Source organism: Mastigoproctus giganteus, unplaced genomic scaffold, assembly GCF_048544385.1.
Source record: "Mastigoproctus giganteus isolate SK-2022 unplaced genomic scaffold, ASM4854438v1 scaffold_15, whole genome shotgun sequence".
Taxonomy (NCBI): Eukaryota; Metazoa; Arthropoda; class Arachnida; order Uropygi; family Thelyphonidae; genus Mastigoproctus; species Mastigoproctus giganteus.
The window spans coordinates 1,647,108-1,665,984 of record NW_028328292.1 but is presented as its reverse complement, the minus strand read 5'-3'; the positions used below and the strand labels follow the sequence as shown (position 1 = coordinate 1,665,984).

The window sequence follows — 18,877 nt, the reverse complement described above, 5'->3', positions numbered from 1 at the left end:
TCGCCCGATTTCCTTACACTCCTTACATCGTGCACACACAAAGACATCCCCCATGGCAATATCATGTCCAGTACCTGATTGCTCCACAAACAATCAAGCAAGCAGTGTGTTTTAAAAGGCTGTGATTCTGAGGGCAACTGCCCAACTCAGTTCTCCTCTGAGCCAGAGCACTCCCATTAGCTTGAGCCTTTTGCTTTGCTGTTCTGGTCTGAGTCATGATTTCGATTTAATTTCAATAAAATTTCAATTTCAGTACAAAATTATAACCCTAAACTTGTATCCCAACACAGTTATAACGCTATATATATTTTTCAGTATCGAGTATTATCTACGAGTTCTGTTTATATAACTTCCGTATCAAGTTATGTATTAATTAATTATCTTACGTTTGTAATCTAAGTCGTTATATGTATTTAGTTAAAAAGTACAATTTAATTGACAATGAAGTTTAACAAGTTTAATAGATTTTACTGATTAATCGACAATATTATATTATATACTATACTATACCGAGCTTACGCTATCTAGTTCGGGATATAACATTGTATCGTATAACAATGGCGGCAAGTTAGGAACGGTAAATCTATGGACACTTAAGTATTAATTAACTTCCAAATCTCACTGTCTCAATTCAGAATAAAGTAAGGATGCTGACTAGGTCTATAAGCTACTTATAGAAAATAATTTAATATAACAATTGGTCAATAAAGCGGCTAAATATGGCTAAAATACTTCTCATTCAGCGGAGCTGCAACTTGTAACACGTGGATTTGATACCCTTACCGATACTAAGTAATACCTACAAAATCTCTATCTAAGTTAAACTTTAAACTAAGTATCGTAACTAGGAATATAAAGCTACTCTAGAAAATAAGTTAATATGCCAATTTAAGCTAATAAAACAGAAAAAACATATCTATTCCAGGAGCAGTAAAAACTTTGCCTACACAAGCCTACTCTCGTTCTCAATTTTGCCTTCTACTGCATCTTTGTATCTTTCTAATTTGGAGCAGTAAAGCCCAGGCTTTTACTGTATCAGCAAAATAAAACCTGGGTGTTTTTCACCCCTCCTCGACATCAATCCAACTGACCTATGAGATTTTCAGCTGTCAGCCCTAGTAATGCAGGACTAGAGCAACAACTAATTTTGTTAAAACAAAACTCCTCAGCGCAATCTGTTAAAGGAAAACAATCCAGTCTGTGCCTATTTCCCACATAATTTAAAATTATGGCCATAGTGCTAGTACTGTTAATAACCACAACAATATCACCCTCACTCATCTTACAACCCCCCCCCCAGCACCTCATAGACCTTAATTAGATCCCCTCTAAGGTACCTAGTTATCAAGCTCTATACTTCACATAATTAGTCTTTTCTCGTATTAGTGCCCTTTTGCCAATCTCACCAAGTGCACTGCTGTCTTTGGGCCTTTTATGAAGCTGGATGTCTTTTGTTTAGGTGGGCACCATATTTTTCATTCAAAAAAAAAAAAAGAATGGAGGTTTTGTGATTTCTCATAAATCAGTGTTTTTTACATAACAGCGTTTTTATCTTTATTTATTGAATCACTCTCCTAATTTTAACAATTAGCTATTCTGTTTTTGCAAACTTTTATCAAGAAAAGAACAAAAAAACAAAAAATATATTTGGTCTTAGAAAATACTTCTGATGTATTTTTGAAGTGCTGGAATATATCCCAACTCCATTACATTAATCTTATGGAAATAATTATTCCAAACTTTTGTCAATTTTACTGTCTATACTTTTCAAGAATGTATCCCTGATAAATAATGGTAAATTATTATTGTTTTCATAAACATGAAATGGTCTAAGATATGAAGGTAATTACATGCAGGGCTTCCTGTAAATAAATCACCCAACGAATGACCAGCAAATGAGTCCTGGGAATGATCCCTCTCCACCACCTACCCATTTTTACAAACTTCAGTGTGTTTAATTCTGGGAGACTATTTCTGGTCCCTCAGGAAGCATCACAAGAAAAGCTGGAAATGTTCTAGAAGGTGATCAAGTAAGTGCACCGAGGGTAAGGAAGAAGACAGGGGTGAGAGAATATATTACAATATAATTACAAAATTACAATAGGCCAGCATAGTTCTGAAGATAAAAGAGACAAAATAACCACATATAAAATTTTATAGAAAGGTTTGCTTGCTACGTGTGCAGTAAGAGAACATTTTCTTAAGAATCTTTAAACAAAAAAATAAGATGCATTATAGTTAAGAAAGAGAGAGTATGGATTCAATTGCTCTTACCATGGCAGCTGTCTCATTAATAAAATCAACAGCAACTGATGATGGAGCTAAAAACAAAGAATCTATGATAGAATGAGAAGAAACTCTTTCTTTTTTCTCTTCAGGATGATCCACAGAAACGATATCTACAAATACCTCTTCTTCTTCTTCTTCTTCTTCTTCTATTTCATTCAAGGAAATGGTTTGTTCAAGCTGAGCCACAGCCTGAGTAGGTGCAGTAAGAGTGCTGAATGAATTCAATGCTATAAAATCAAAAAAATGTTGTCTATTTAACTTTTAACAACCTTAAAAACTATACATCATAAAAACTTTCATTATAACAGATGCATTTTATACAAACAGAAAATTAACACCCTTATGTGGATATCAAATGAAATATTTGGGTTTCATTCTAATCTGATATATAAAAGAAGACTAAATTATCTGTAATCCTATGAAAATGAAGTTTGTGACATCAATTTCATAGGATTACAATTGGTAGTAGCTTTTAACTTTTTATTAGAGTTTCTAAATAACACACTTAAATTTTTGTATGTTGTTTAGAAACTTGCATGACATGCAGTTCTTCTGTTCTCAGTTCTCCAAACATGAGGTTTTATGGCCTAAGAGAGCATTAAGCCAAACAAGCATAATGCTTTTTTAGGATATAAACTGCATAGTATCTATGACCCAGCAGAATATGTGCAATGATCTAGTGGTAACCCATTAGTATTAAAACCCTTTCTTGTAAAAGTGGAGTGGCTAATCATGCTCAAGGCTTTCAAATACATTTCAAGAACAACCTGAACAGTGGGTGACTGTAATACCATTTGTACATGGAAAAAATGATGGAGCAACAATAACAATGGAGCATAACAAGTACCACTAAATGTCAACTTATGTATCTTTCTCGAAGAAGATGATTTTCAGTTCTAACTGCTAATAGGGAAAGTAGGCTTTGGTGTCGCTTTTGAAATTCCTATGTATTTTCTGTAAGAGCTTAGCAGCTATTAATTTTATAACAGTTTTACAGGGTACAAAGAGATTACTTTCACATAACTTAAGGCCTACACTAATTTACACTGTACACAAAGATTGCAACTCTTAGACTGTCATTTATTTCAATATAAGTTTTTGAAAACATCATTGAAGCAACTTTTAAGCAATAGGTTCTTATGCTGATATATCCAGGTGCTTACATAACTTCTAACAGCACAGAATAAGGGTAAGATCCATCACTGAGAGGCTACCAGATCTGTGTAAAACTAGCAGGAAAAATCCAATTTACAACTAAAAAAAAAAAAAATCCATGCCCTCTTGATATATTAATAATTAATTCACCCTTAAATAATACAGCACCTGCAATTATTGAAAAAACTGAGGTTAACTTTTGAATCCTTAAATGAACTCAACAATCTCTTAAAAAGATTGTCAGATTCCAAAGAAAGTGCCGTGCAATTATAGCTAACACACACAGTTCACAGTTAATTTTCATAATTCACACTGTAACACCTGCAAGCACTCTGCACTCAGTAACAGTAGGCAGGTTTATATTATGTTAGCAGTTGTTTGATTTCAAAATGTAGCAAATCATTGCTAAATTGGAATTTTTACTCGAGATTAAAATTTTATTTAATTATCCAATGCCAGAGGATTTCTATAGTTTAAATAATATTTTAGGTGGTCTAAGGTAATAGTAACCTAGTGAGAGTCATAATCTATGATAGTCATACTAATTTCACTGTATAAATTTTAAATTTGTAACATAGGATATTTGATAAGTGGAGGCCTCCGTAGCCGAGTGGGCAGGAGCGGGAGTGCAGTAGCTTGTTGTTTGTTTGTTATTTGGTTTTTAGGAGCATTAGCAACTAAGGCCATATTGCTCCGGGATATGTGATGGTCATTCCCTGACCTTTCCGTATTTGGTGGTGACGGGCTCGAACCCCGGTCTAATCAAGAAGCGTGTGTTATACACTGCTGCTCCTTCCCACCTGGCTACGGAGGCGCCTGAGTGCAGTAGCACACGCTCTTTGAGTAGACCGGGGTTCAAGCCCCTGACTGCTGAATACGGTCGATCTGCCAACCCGCACTGGACCAGCGTGGCAGATTATGGTCCATTTCCCTCAGCATGAATTGTTGAGGAGGCTTCCATCCTGCAGTGGGTTGATAATGGCTGCACTTTACTTTTACCTAATCATTTTTTGATATGATATTATATTACTTATAACAGGGTGTCTCAAAAATATTGGTACAAATGTTTAGTGGAAGTAGATAACATCTAAAGGAATGTGAATCGCATAGGAACCCATAACTGGAAACGTCATGGGAAAGTAGTAGCAGAGGCACAAGAAGCAGAAATGACACAAGACAGTAATTAGTGGCAAACATTTATTTGACATAATATTAACAATGGAGTACGAGATGGATGCATTTCATGACGTTACAACAGATGCTCGAAGGTTCTACCATGAGACGCGATGCATGCATGACACCGATGCAGCATGGATTGGCGGACACGGTCGAACACACCTAGAGTTTCTTTGACAGTAGCAGCAGCGCAGACGAGTCTTTCCACGAGATCCATTTCCATCTCCACAGGCGATTCATACACGATAGATTTGAGGGCTCCCCACAGAAAGAAATCAAGGCTCTCGATAAATCAGGTGAGCGTGGGGGCCAGGCAACGGGTCCACCACGGCCAATCCATCGACGCCCAAAACGCCTGTTCAAATGGTCACGAACACACCTTCCATAATGGGCAGGCGCCCCATCATGTTGAAACCAAATGTTCGTCTCACATTTGCTGAACATCATCAAGTAACCTTGGTAGAACTTGTTCAAGAAAGATCCGATATTTAGCGGAGTTCATGCGGGATGGTAACAGGTATGGGCCGACTAAGCAGTTACCGACCATACCTGCCCACACATTTATTGTGAAGCGATGTTGTGCCGCATGGGGATGCACACCGTGTGGGCCCTCTGCTAATCCAGACGCCTCCATAACCAGGTGAGAAGGAGCAGCAGTGCGTAGCACACTCTTCTTGATTAGACCGGGGTTCGAGCCTGTCACCACCAAATACGGAGAATGCGGAAAGGTCAGGGAATGACCACCGCATATCCCGGAGCAATATGGCCTTAGTTGCTAATGCTCCTAAAAACCAAATAACAAACAATCTGCTAATCCATACACTAGGTGCATGTCTGCCAGCTCACAGTTCGTATATCGATGCATGCTCTTCGTGCAGCGACTACTGCTTGAATGAGTAAACCAGAAATTTTCCCTCTCATGAACTGCGCCGTGTACCGACTTACGGTGACGTTTCCGGTTATGGGTTCCTATGTGATTCACATTCCTTTAGATGTTACCTACCGCCCCTAAACGTTTGTACAAATATTTTTGAGACACCCTGTATAATTTATATAAGTAATATTATGTAAATTTACACATAAATATTCCTTACCTACAACCATGGATAATACTACATTTACCAAGATTATCATGACTTAGGTTGGATGTGCTGTGTGTGTGATTCCGTTATTGTTTATACAGGTTATGCTGTATATTCAAAGGTCACTCTTGCAGTCAGTCATAGCATGAATGCAGTATCATTTCTATGTACTAGATGTAGAAAGTGTCATGATCTGAAACTAAAATTTGGTGCATTAATAGATCAGCTGGGTTAAAGAAAAAGTAGCGTTACTCTAGAGCAAAATAAAACTGGGGACTCAAGCCTGACATATCACAAGTGTCTTGTGATGTCAGGAATTGCACTTGTGATTCATAGATACAAACAATTATGAGCAGACATTGGTCCAACAGGTGATAGTCTTATTAGGGGATTCAACTGAGAATATATTTTGCAATAAAGCTATATGGAACTGAACCAAAATGTCTGCCTGTTTCAACTATTAATGATTTATCTAACTAGTTGTAAGTTCTAATGGAAATTATAAGTCAATATTAATATTAAACAAACACAAATGTAGGAAGATTTGACTGAAAAACAGAGGGTTAAACTGAAAAATATATTGAGTCAGGGTAAAATGCAATTATTTGCAATTTCATTCAGGTTATTGGATAATTATTATTATCATTATTAGCCGTATGGTGCAAGGAAGCCTAAGGCTTTTGCTGCACTGGCCAAAAAAAATAAATAAATAAATAAACATTTTCATCAGCATAACCTGCCTTTTGGTAGAAAGAATTTATTTTTCTGGGAAGGTATACACCCGTGATGCCTTGATCACGTGACACCCCTGATCACTGAATTATGACTACTGAACTAATATCATGTTGGGCCACCGTTTGCACAGATAACAGCTACTAATCTCCCAGGCATTGACTCCACCAGATCTCTGGGGGATCTGCAGCTATGCTGCCTGCAAGGCTTTCCACATCCACAGTGTCCACACAGATGATGGTTGCGTATTCATAAACCTCACATCCTGTATCAAACATTCCCAAGGTGTTAAATTGGATTGAGGTCAGACAAATCTGGAGGCCAATCAAGATGGGTGATATCTTCACTGTGCTCCTTGAACTACTTGCATACATGATGGTCCAATGATACAGCATATTATCATCTTGGAAAATCCTATTTCTGTCCAGTTGTTGTTGTTTGTTGGTTTTTTTAGTTAGTTGTTGGCGCATCGGCTTCTGTGGCCATAATGCACCTCCCAATGTTTTTGCAGTACTCTGATCCAAGCCCGAGGCAGGATTCGAACCCGCGACCTTTGGGTTGCCAGGCAGGAACTTTACCCACCCGGCATTTCTGTCCAGGAACTAATATCATGTTGGGCCACCATTTGCACAGATAACAGCTTCTAATCTCCCAGGCATTGACTCCACCAGATCTCTGAAGATGTCTGGGGGATCTGCAGCTATGCTGCCTGCAAGGCTTTCCACATCCACAGTGTCCACATAGATGACGGTTGCGTATTCATAAACCTCACATCCTGTATAAAACATTCCCAAGGTGTTAAATTGAATTGAGGTCAGACAAATCTGGAGGCCAATCAAGATGGGTGATATCTTCACTGTGCTCCTTGAACCACTTGCATACATGATGGCCCAATTATACAGCGTATTATCATCTTGGAAAATCCTATTTTGAGCCAGGAAAAATGCAACATGGCATGATGCATGTGGTCTCCTAAGAGTAGCTGATAGACCTCACCAGTGAAACGTCTGTCCATACGCACCAAGGGTCCTAGTTCTCGCCAGCAAAACATGCCCCATATTAAGCAACCACTGCCACCTGTCTGGATAGTGGACACCATGCACAACTGGTATAGGGACTTATGTTGCTTGCACTGTCCATGAAGTCATCCATTGGCGTGTTGCACCAGGTACTTAGACTCATCCGACCAGCACACTTGTTCCAATGCCCAACTAGCATGTTATCGGCACGCTGGTTGAGCATTGGAACTAAAATTTGGTGTGCATCACAGCCTGTTTGTTTGTTTGTTGTTTGTTATTTGGTTTTTAGGAGCATTAGCAACTAAGGCCATATTGCTAGGGGAATATGCGGTGGTCATTCCCTGACCTTTCCGCATCCTCCGTATTTGGTGGTCACGGGCTTGAACCCCGGTCAAATCAAGAAGCGTGTGCTACACACTGCTGCTCCTGCCCACCTGGCTACAGAGGCGCCTGTGCACCACAGCATTTGCTGTCAATGACAATCAGTGGTGAGGAGAGGGTGTCTCTTGGGTCATCTGCTGTGGAACCCTATATGTCTGAGTGTGCAGCACACCATCATCTGGGATATTGTTCCTGCATTTCCCACATTGTATTGCAATGTCAACTGCCACACAGTGACCTGACGTTGAGCCCGTACCCTTCACTCACCACAAACATCCACCTACCTTGCATAATCCTTTACAGTTCTGTCAGTAGCAGGTGCTTTGACCCATGCAGTTTCCAATATGGAAGCATCTGACAATGAGCTTCCACAATCATGCCGTTTTGAAACCCCATGATATTTTACTATGTCCCATAACTGCTATTTTGTATCTCACTGCAAGTCGTGGTTGTGCAAGTCACTTCTTTGACTTGCACGACCAGACGCATATTACCACTGCTCGAGTGCACGAAGCTGTTTGGCTTTTTATCCTGCAAGTTATGTGGCATAGATCATTATGGATGGAGTGGTCATAATTCAGTAATCACTGAGTGTATATGAATTTCAATATAAAAGGGTATGGGCCCTTGTCAATATAAAAGGGTATGGGGCCTTTAAAGACTCAATGAAACCACTAGTGGGAAGTGTGGCCAGGAACATAAATATGCAATTAGTTAAATAGCATATAGCATGGATAAAAGTGACACTTATAATACTATCCTTGAGGGTTCAAAGTGCAAGGATCCAAGCATGATCTGTCACTGTGATGTGATGAAGAAAAAATTATAAATGCATAACAGGCTAGTAACATTATAACATGCTTCAATAACTACTAGAGATATCACAAGGAAGTAAATCATAAACTGTTTAAATGGTGATGTTAGAAGTAATGTCAATAAAATCGATAAATTTGAGCTACTCATCAGATCTACAGATGCTGATAGCTAGTGACAAAGTTAGTGAATTGCAGATACAAACACATTCTGACCTAACTTGCAGCATTTTTTCAGCATGGTCTTATATTTACCCAACAAATGGTCAGGTTGTTTAATATCGTTAGTCCCCACATGAATAATAATGCTCTCTTTACATACCCCCTAAAATCTAACAATCTGTTGGTAACATCATCAATTGTTGCTCCTGGCAAATATCCTGGATCTGGTCCATCTCTCTTTATTACAAAAAATATTACCCATTTCCCCTGACATCAGAGTCTCCCAATACACTTCTATTGGAATGAGCCGCAGCCTGAAAAACAAGATGCAGGATATTTCAGAGACTGCTGGGAGTCATTGCGGTACAAGTAAACACATGGGTTGTGTTAGGGTAGCTAAGAATAGAAATAGGTGCATGTATACTTGCGTGTACACCAATGCTAGGAGTTTAGTAAATAAATTTGATGAATTTGAGGTATTGCTCAAAACATCAAAGGCAGATATTGTTGGGATATCAGAGATGTGGTGTCACACAGTTATAAGGAATGCAGAATTGGAATTTGGGGAGTACAATGTCTACAGAAAGGATAGACAGGATAGGAAGGGAGGAGGGGTTATGCTATTAGTTAAGAAATACATAAAATCCAAGGAAGTGAACCCAGTGGACATCGCTGGACAGTGCAGTGTCGAGTCAGTTTGGTGTGACATAAGCATTGGGAGATCAAAATTGAGAGTAGGAGTGTGCTATAGGCCTAATGACTCTGATGAGTATAATAAGAAACTGTACAGAGAAATAGAGTGGGCCAGTAAATCAGAGAGTCTTATAATGGGAGATTTTAATTTCCCAGATATTGACTGGAATTTGAGGGCTGGTCACTCACACACTAGCAAGGCTTTTGTGGATTTATTGGATGATTGTTTTCTACATCAGCATGTTCGGGAGGCAACTAGAGGGAAGAATACTCTTGATTTGATTATCAGTAGTGATTCTTCATGCATTAAGAATCTGCAGATAAATGAACCACTAGGTGGCAGTGATCACAGTGTGCTGAAGTTGGATTTACTCAAAGAGGTAACTACCATTAGGGGGAAAGGGAAGGGTTATTGCTTTCGTAAAGGCGACTACGATGGACTGAGACAGTATTTAAATTCTATACAGTGGGACCAACTGATGATGTTACCAACAGCAAATGCAAAATGGGAAGCATTCAAAGAACTCATCTTGAAGCTACTAGGCTTTACATACCAACCAAGATATATTGTTCAAGGTTTAGGCCTAAATGGATGTCAGATGAACTGATGAGGCATATGGCAGAGAAGAAGCATGCATGGGATACATACAAATTAACACATGACACAGAAGCCTATGATAGATACAAGTTGATCTGTAACCAAGTTACAAAGGAGGTTAGGCAGGCAAAGGCAGATTACGAGAAATCTTTGGCAAGGGATGCAAAGAAAAACAGCAAAGAGTTCTTTACTTATGTAAACTCTAGAAGGAAGGGGATGAATCAGATTGGACCACTTGATATCGATGGGTCAACTGTTGATGATCCTGCTCAGGTAGCTAACAAACTAAATGAATATTTTGCATCGACATTCACATGAGTTATTTAGCGAGGGGAAAACCAGAGGTGTATTCAACTCTAGCAATAAGCTAGAGAATCTTGTAATATCTGAGAGTAAAGTGGAGGAGAAATTGTTGAAGATAAACACAAGAAAGGCACCCGGGGTGGATGGGATCTATCCAGTTATATTAAAGGAGGCAGCAGAGGAAGCAAGCAAACCCTTAGCCATAATTACGAGAGCTTCCTTGGACTCAGGGGAGGAACCCACAGACTGGAGATGTGCAAATGTGACCCCAATTCACAAAGGAGGATCAAAGGCTGACACAAGTAATTATAGACCTGTGAGTTTAACTTCTGTTCCAGGAAAATTAATGGAGGCACTAGTTAAAGAAGCACTGCAGGATCATTTAGACAAGACTTCAGTTATAGCTCAGACACAGCATGGTTTTGTTAAGGGCAGGTCTTGTCTGACCAATTTGATTGGATACTATGATGTAGTCACAAAGGAACTGGATGCAGGGAATAACTTTGATATTATATACTTGGATCTTAGAAAGGCTTTTGATACTGTTGCACATGGAAGACTGCTGCACAAATTGGAGCTGGGTGACATTGGAGGCAAATTGCTGCTGTGGATAAAGGGGTGGCTGAGGGGGAGAAGACAGAGAGTGGTAATCAATGGACACTGCTCGTCATGGACTAATGTTATTAGTGGAGTCCCTCAGGGCTCAATGTTGGGTCCATTATTGTTTTCTGTATTCATAAATGATATTGATGATGGTATATCAAGCTTAATGTCAAAGTTTGCAGACGATACAAAGGTAGGCAGGGTTGTCAAGGACACTACTGACACTATGCTGCTGCAACAGGATCTGGAAAGGTTGAGCAGATGGGCTGAGAGGTGGCAAATGAAGTTTAACATTGACAAATGTAAAGTACTACACATGGGAAACAGCAACCCCAGAGCAACGTATCAACTCTGTGGTACTACACTGACAGTGGTAGAGAATGAAAGGGGGACCTGGGGGTGGTTGTGCAGGCAGATATGAAGTTCTCTGAGCAGTGCAGACGGGCTGCAAGAGTAACTCATGGTGTATTGTCAATGGTATATGGGAATTTTTCTAGCAGGGATAAGGAGGTGATTATTCCCTTGTATAAGGCAATGGTCAGGCCACACCTAGAGTACTGTATACAGGTCTGGAGGCCTCATTTCAAGAAGGATGTAGAGCTGCTGGAATGAGTACAGAGAAGGGCAACAAAATTAGTGAATGGAACAAAGGGGTGCTCTTATGAAGAAAGGCTTAAGTTTTGCAAATTACAGTGTCTGGAGACTAGGCACCAGCGAGGTGATCTGATAGAGGTGTATAAAGCCTTGAATGGTTTGAGTATGCTCAATGCTGATGGGATTCTTCCTCTCACTCAGAATAATCACCTGAGAGGGCATAAATTTAAATTGAGGAAAGACAGATGTAGGATAGACGTGCGGAAATTTGCCTTTAGCCAGCGGGTGGTTGGTTGGTGGAACAGACTTCCATCCCTTGTCGTGGAAGTTGATAGCCTAAATAAGTTTAAGGCTCAGCTGGACAGGTATTTTGAACAAACAGAGGGGTGAAGTGGAAGTGGTTTCTTTTTGTTATTATTTTTTATTTTATTTATTATTTTTTTAATTTTTAATTTTTTTTTAAATTTTTTTTTTTTTTTGGCTGATGCTGCATAAGCTTGCTTTCTTGCATCAAATGCCTCTGCTAATGCTAATCACCTTAAACCAGAGCGGTATGCACTTGAGTCCCTGATAAGCTCCCAGTTACATTTGTTTCTAGGGCAAGCACTTGTTTCTTCGGTGACTCAATTTCTTCTCGTAAAGCACAAAGTTCTAATTTGAGGTCAGTACACTCCTTACATTGGGTGCAAAGAAAAGAATCGTCAGTTGAGCTAGGCATGTCCACTAGACCAGCCTTGGAATACATGCCACAGCCCATACAAATGACAAACCCACGACTCACAAAATATTTTGGATATCATTACTACTAGAGATTGGAAATATCCACGAGCATTTCCATCTGGGTCACGATATCCTTGGATTTTGTATTGTAAGTGGATCTTGTAGCAACCATTATTAAGATAAATTTTCAATTTTAAAAAGAACTTTACAGTTTTTTGAACTTCACAAAATTTAAATTTACAACATATATTACAGAATTTAAATTAACAAAATATTACATAAATGAAACTGTTGACAAAATTTTAACCACCAGAGAAGTTAAATTTAAGATAATGAATGAAAGTTACAAAGTTCCTGTCAAAATATCAATAACAAAGGCCAATTGAATATTAAGCTGTAGATTTCAAAATGCTTTAGAAATTTAAATTTAGAAATTAAATTGTTACCAAAATTTTAACCACTAGTGAAGTTAAAAGAGTGAGGTGGTGAAGTTATTATGAAGTTCCTGCCAAAATATCAAAATTATAAATAAATTATTTAGTTAATATTTGTAAAATTATAAGAGAAGTTTACCTCAATATAATACGCAGAACACTTTAGTATAATACTCTCCAACAATTAAAATTAAAAAAAATTGAAAATCTTACATAATAGTAAAAAATAATTAAAAATCAATTGAACACAATTAAAAATCAATCTAACACAATTAAAGATTAAACAGATTAATTAAAAGAAATATAACAAAAAAAAAAAAGCAGCAACGATTTTCATTTTGCATTCACATAGCAACTGATAATAAGATGTGGATCAATCATTATGATCTAGAAATACCTCACAAAATGGATCCCACAGCACACAGCATAAGGCCACTTTGCAACTACATAGATAACGTGTCAAAACTTACAATTGTGATAGTGTATTCTTGAACATACACTCTCCTGGCTCTACCAGCAGTTTGCTGAAACTCAGGTAGTTGTAGGGTGGAACTGCCATTTTGCAAATTAAGTGATCAGTTAAATATTCCTGTTAGTGATATATTATTATATCATATCAACTTTTTCTGATCTGCATTTGAACACACACACACACACACACACACACACACACACACAGAGAGAGAGAGAGAGAGAGAGAGAGAGAGAGAGAGAGAGAGAGAGAGAGAGAGAGAGAGAGAGAGTTACTTACTTAGTCCAAACTGAACTTGTTTGCCTTCTAACTGTGATATGCATTTTCCTTTGGGAGGATCAGAGAAAAAGAGAGAGAGAGAGATTAGCTGACTTTCAAATTGTAAACAACTTTATAGTATGCAGAAAATTTATAATTTACACACAAATTTATTGAACAGAAAACTTTGGTATTATTCAAAAAATGTATATCTTGTGAAAGGTTCAAGCATGCCATGATGAGGTTGATTATAAAATGCTGAAAAGTTTGTAAGAAACATTAGGATACTTACATTAATGCAAATGAATTTTATATTGTTTCATTTACTTAGATAGGAAAGAAATGTAAGTTTTGGCTTTGAATCCCTAATGGTATGTGCTATAAAGAATTAAATTGGTTCACTTGCCACTGAATATGAATTTTTTACACCAGTATCAAACATTCAGTTGTAACATTGGTATCAGAATTGATCATATAAACGCTACTATGTATGAAATCACCAAAAATTGTCATTAAACTCACACATCCTGCAGACAGTCATTACTCCATTATTTTGCTTAGTGCGATGGCTACAAATGAGGGTTTCTCAGAGTCAACATTACAGTTGTGTGAATGTTAACAGTTGTCACTGCATAAGTAGGTGTTTTGGTAGTAAAAGAATTGAGAAAGATAAGCACTTACAAAAATGTCACACTTGATCTTCTCAAAGTATCTGTTAAGCAACTATTACTAATTACAAGATTATCAGATTAGTATGGCAAGAAACTACTGTTAATTCTCTAAAATGAAACCTGACAGTAATCTGACAACTTGGATCTTCAGTAAGAAAATGGGAAATTTTGTGCACTAATGCAAGGAGGCTCCGTAATTTCTTTAACTTAGAAATTCATCTCTTTATGTTTATGAGAGGTTATGAGATCAAGTATTGGTTAATCTATAATTCTGTAATATCATTTAACATAGCTAAATGCTATTATGATGGCAATTTAAGTGGGGGAAGCCTTCAAACTACTGTACACAAGTTATACAAAGTATAACTTCAGTACAGTAGGTACCAGGCCTGGATTTACTAATTTTTTAATTAGTAAATCCAATTTCAATTTATAAATTGAAAGTTTAAAATCGTCAGACAAAATCTATCAGCATCATACTGTGCTATGTATTGTGCACTGTTCATGTGATTTAGGACAATCTGAGCCAATCAGCAATTAGCACGTTCGTATCAGAGATGAGAAAGATTCCTGCCCTCAAAGTAAACCACTCGTGGATGCAGGTAGTAAAGGTCCATGCGGTGAAGCATTCAGTTGGTTGTTGTTTATGCTATTTACACGTGTAGTAAATTTATTACGCTAACATTTTTTTATTAATTGTCCTATTAATAAATCGTGTTATAAAGTTTTTAATTTAATAGAATAAAGACACGGCATGTCTGGTAAAAGTAGCTAATTGAATCCAAGTGCAATATTTGGAGGGTAGAATCTGATGAAAGCCGCGTAGGGCTATGAATATGCCTCCATTGACTATTACTACAACTATGAAGAATGCTAATAAAATTAAACAATCGATGCAAAATGGTAGGTAAAATTTTTGGTGCCCGGAACCTAACCCTGTGATTTCTGATTGACTCCATTATATAAAGGGTTCCGTTTGTGCCTGTCCCCCCAGGAACCTAACTCCGATGCAAACCGAGGGCTACCTGTATATGTAGTAAATAAGTAAAAACTTATATTAACCTAAAATGTTTAGTTTTTTTTTTTTTATAGTGGATGGCAAATTTATTTTTATTTGTTGTTAATGATAAGTAATTTTGTAGCTTCATTTTTTATTTTTTTAGAATGTTAATTTCTGAATTAAGATCTATAAAATTTTGCTTTTTTGTTGAATGCATCAGCCTCAGAAACTGCAGAAATGATTGTTGAAGCATATGGCAAAAAAACTTTATCAAGAGGTAGAATATTTGAATAGTATAAGAACTTCAAAGGTAAACATAATACTACTGAGGATGATGTAAGGTGTGGGCAACTTTGCATGTTAGGATTACAAGCACACATTAGAAGCATTATTTGGACTGAGTGTCAAATAAGAATTGAAGACAAAGCCTCTCAAGCTGGAATGTTATATGGTAGTTGCCAAGCCATCACACATCCGATATTTTAAACATGAAAAGATAATGCAACTTCCTTTTTTCCAAGATTTTAATTGCAGATTGAAACAAGGATAGAATTTCAAAAGAACTGGTTGAAATTTTTGATCATGAAATGCTGTGTGATTTTATCCCTGAAGACAAAGGTCAATTCTCTGAATGGAAGCCTCTGAAGTCTCTGAAGAAAAAAAATTCCAATTGATTATGTGCTTAGAAATCATTAAATGCTCGAAACATGCAATCAGATGGAAGAAACCTGATTTGTGAGCAAGGAAAAATTGGAAATTACTTCATGATAATGTTTTTGCTCAGAGTGTAGCAGTAGTTTCTACACACTTTTCCATTCTGTAACTATCATGCAACATCCTTCTCATCACCCCACTTTGCATCATGTAATTTTTAATTCATTTATTCCCCAGAACTAAAGAGCTAATTAAACAGTATCAGAAATTATGGTTGAAAAAAAAAAAAAAAAAAAAGGAAGCAAGGAACTTCCAAAAAATGGGAAAAGGAACACAAAAAAGCTTTTCTGCAAATTATATATATCCAATGAAAAAAAAAAAAAAAAATGTGTAAACAGTCGTGGTCATTATTTTGAAAAAATTTGATTACAGCTAACTGTATATATATTTCTTTAAATAAAAAATACAGTCTTGGAACATTTGGATCATACCTTGTAGATTTGTTTGAATCAGTTTTGAGATGGATATGAAGAACCTCTTATCTTATTACTGTATTGCTGATATGATCAATAAAGAGCATATTTTTAATGTAAGCAGGAATTACTTGAAAGAAATCTATAAGTAAAACCTGGTTAATTCAGAGTTCAAGGGGGATAAATATTTCCATTTCTGTTTAAATGAGTCTGAAATATCCAAACAAGTTCAGAATATTTCAGTATTAATTAATCAAGATAAATTTTTAATTAGATATTCTTATTTACATGCAAAATTTTCATAATTATCATTTAAAATATTGATAATTTTTTAGTTTTGTTGTGGTAGACACTCATGACTAAATAGTTAACAAATTAACTTAGTTAATAGGAGAAAGATAAAAGCTGTGCTGTGGAGAAATTTATAACAAGATTTAAATTTATAAGTCATAACAAGATTGCTAAGATTCATTTTTGCTGCCATTAATAGTCATACAGTATTACACTGTCTGTTTATTTGTATGACTGTACATACCTGCTAGAGAGAGAGAGAGAGAGAGAGAGAGAGAGAGAATATTATTTGCTGTTTAATACTTGTAATCCATGCGACTGGTTCATGCAAGCACTACATGATCAGCTCACACAGCTGAAATTAGTATGAGTAGTTGGCACAATATCATGAAGTTTAATGAATGAGTGGCAGTCCTAAAAGTAAGAAATGTCACTCTCTTTTTGCATGGATTACAAGTATTAAGCAGCAAATAATATATCAAAATATGGATTACTCTCTCTTTATAAGGTATATACAATTATACTTAATAAACAACACAGCACTGGTTTAATAAAAAGGTAAAGTGCAGCCATTATCAACCCACTGCAGGATGGAAGCCTCCTCAACAATTCATGCTGAGGGAAATGGACCATAATCTGTACGCTGGTCCAGTGCAGGTTGGCAAATCAACTGTATTCAGCAGGCAGGGCTTGAACTCCGGTCTACTCAAAGAGCGTATGCTACTGCACTCCCGCTCCTGATGCCGTTTACTGGTTTAATGCACTGTTTATAAACATCAAGTTGAATTACTATTCTGGAGGCAAAACTGAAACCCAACACTTTTATTAATACATAGTAATAGAGGCATCTGATGAAAGAAAGCAAAGGTATGAGCTTATGTAGACAGCCAAAAAAAAAATAAATAAATAATAATAATAAATAAAAAATTAATGAATTAATAAAAAAACAATTTCACAAAACTATTCCCTCTAAAAGTCACTCCAGTTCCTGCTTGAATTTATGCCCCCTCAGGTTCGTAATATGAGCAAGCGGAAGAATCCCATCAGAAATCATTGTACTCAACCCATTCAAGGCCTTATACACCTCAATCAGATCACCTCGCAGGTGCTTAGTCTCCAGCCAGTGCAATTTGCAGAACTTAAGCCTTTCTTGGTAAGAGGACTCCCTTTGTTCCCCCCCCCACCAAACTGTTGCCCTTCTCTGTACACACTCAAGCAACTCTACGTCCTTCCTAAAATGAGACCTCCAGACCTGTACACAGTATTCAAGATGTGGCCTGACCATTTGCCTTATACAAAGGGATAATCACCTCCTTTTCCCTGCTAGCAAAATTCCTGTATATCAGTGTTTCCCAAATTTTTCTGAGTCGTGACCCCCTTTTATAATAGCCAAGTAACCTGCGATCCCTGCCACATTTGCATAAAAACGCATTTTTAATAGGGTAAAGAAAACACATTAAAAATAGATTTTTCAGAATACAATTCAAACCCAAAATTTAATTAACCTAATATTTAAGGCGATAGTTGTACAGTACTTGAATCTGGGCAATCAGCTTCAAAATTTGTGGCTGAATATTTGTTAAAGCCTACCTCATGTCATCCTCAACATCCAACAAAGGTGGTTGACTATTGACGAACTAAGTTCGCATCAGTTTGCATTAGATGGCTCATCGCAGACATTATTAAATTACATCATTACAAACGTGGCGGCATCAGCAAAACATAAGGGGTGACCATCAACTGCATTAAGAGAGCAACTCACCTTTATTCAATGGTCCATATTCGACAGTCTGTTATTCACACATCAAGACACTGATTAATAATGAATTTTGATATTGAATTTTGCATCATAGTGAATTTTTTTTTTTTCAGTCTGCTATTTGTTACACAGAATTTTATACTAATGATAACACTGCATTTGTATATTTTATTTTTAGGGGGTGAATCAAGGTCTGCCGTGGCAGAAATTTGAAAAAATATTAAAGGCCCGCCATGGCAAATAAGTAAAATAATATAAAATGTTTAATATGTATGAACACGGTGGGCTTTTAATATTTTTTAAGTATCTGCGGTGGACTTCCTTTCTTAAGTCACTTCCTTTCATTTATCAAAAATCTGTGTTACAACCACTAGTAGAATATTGCAGTGTAGCCATATTGAAATAAATAAGTGTTGAAATTTCCTATAAAAATAATTGCAACTAAAAATAACCGTGGCGACCCCCTTGGGGGTCGTGACCCACAGGTTGAGAACCCGTGCTATATATCATTGACAATACCTCATGACCTGCTCTGGCTGCCTGTCT

At 37.0% G+C, this 18,877-nt stretch overlaps 1 protein-coding gene across 1 annotated transcript in view; it reads right to left on the bottom strand.

Annotated features, from left to right (window-relative positions):
• Positions 1–18,877, bottom strand: part of LOC150074905 (uncharacterized) — a 104,739-nt gene that overhangs the window by 36,934 nt on the left and 48,928 nt on the right. The window contains exons 6-7 of the mRNA XM_090389378.1: positions 13,505–13,552; positions 2,275–2,516 (exon numbers count right to left, since the gene is read on the bottom strand). Of these exons, the coding sequence (XP_090245504.1) occupies positions 2,275–2,516; positions 13,505–13,552 (290 nt within the window). The remainder of the gene's footprint in view (positions 1–2,274; positions 2,517–13,504; positions 13,553–18,877) is intronic.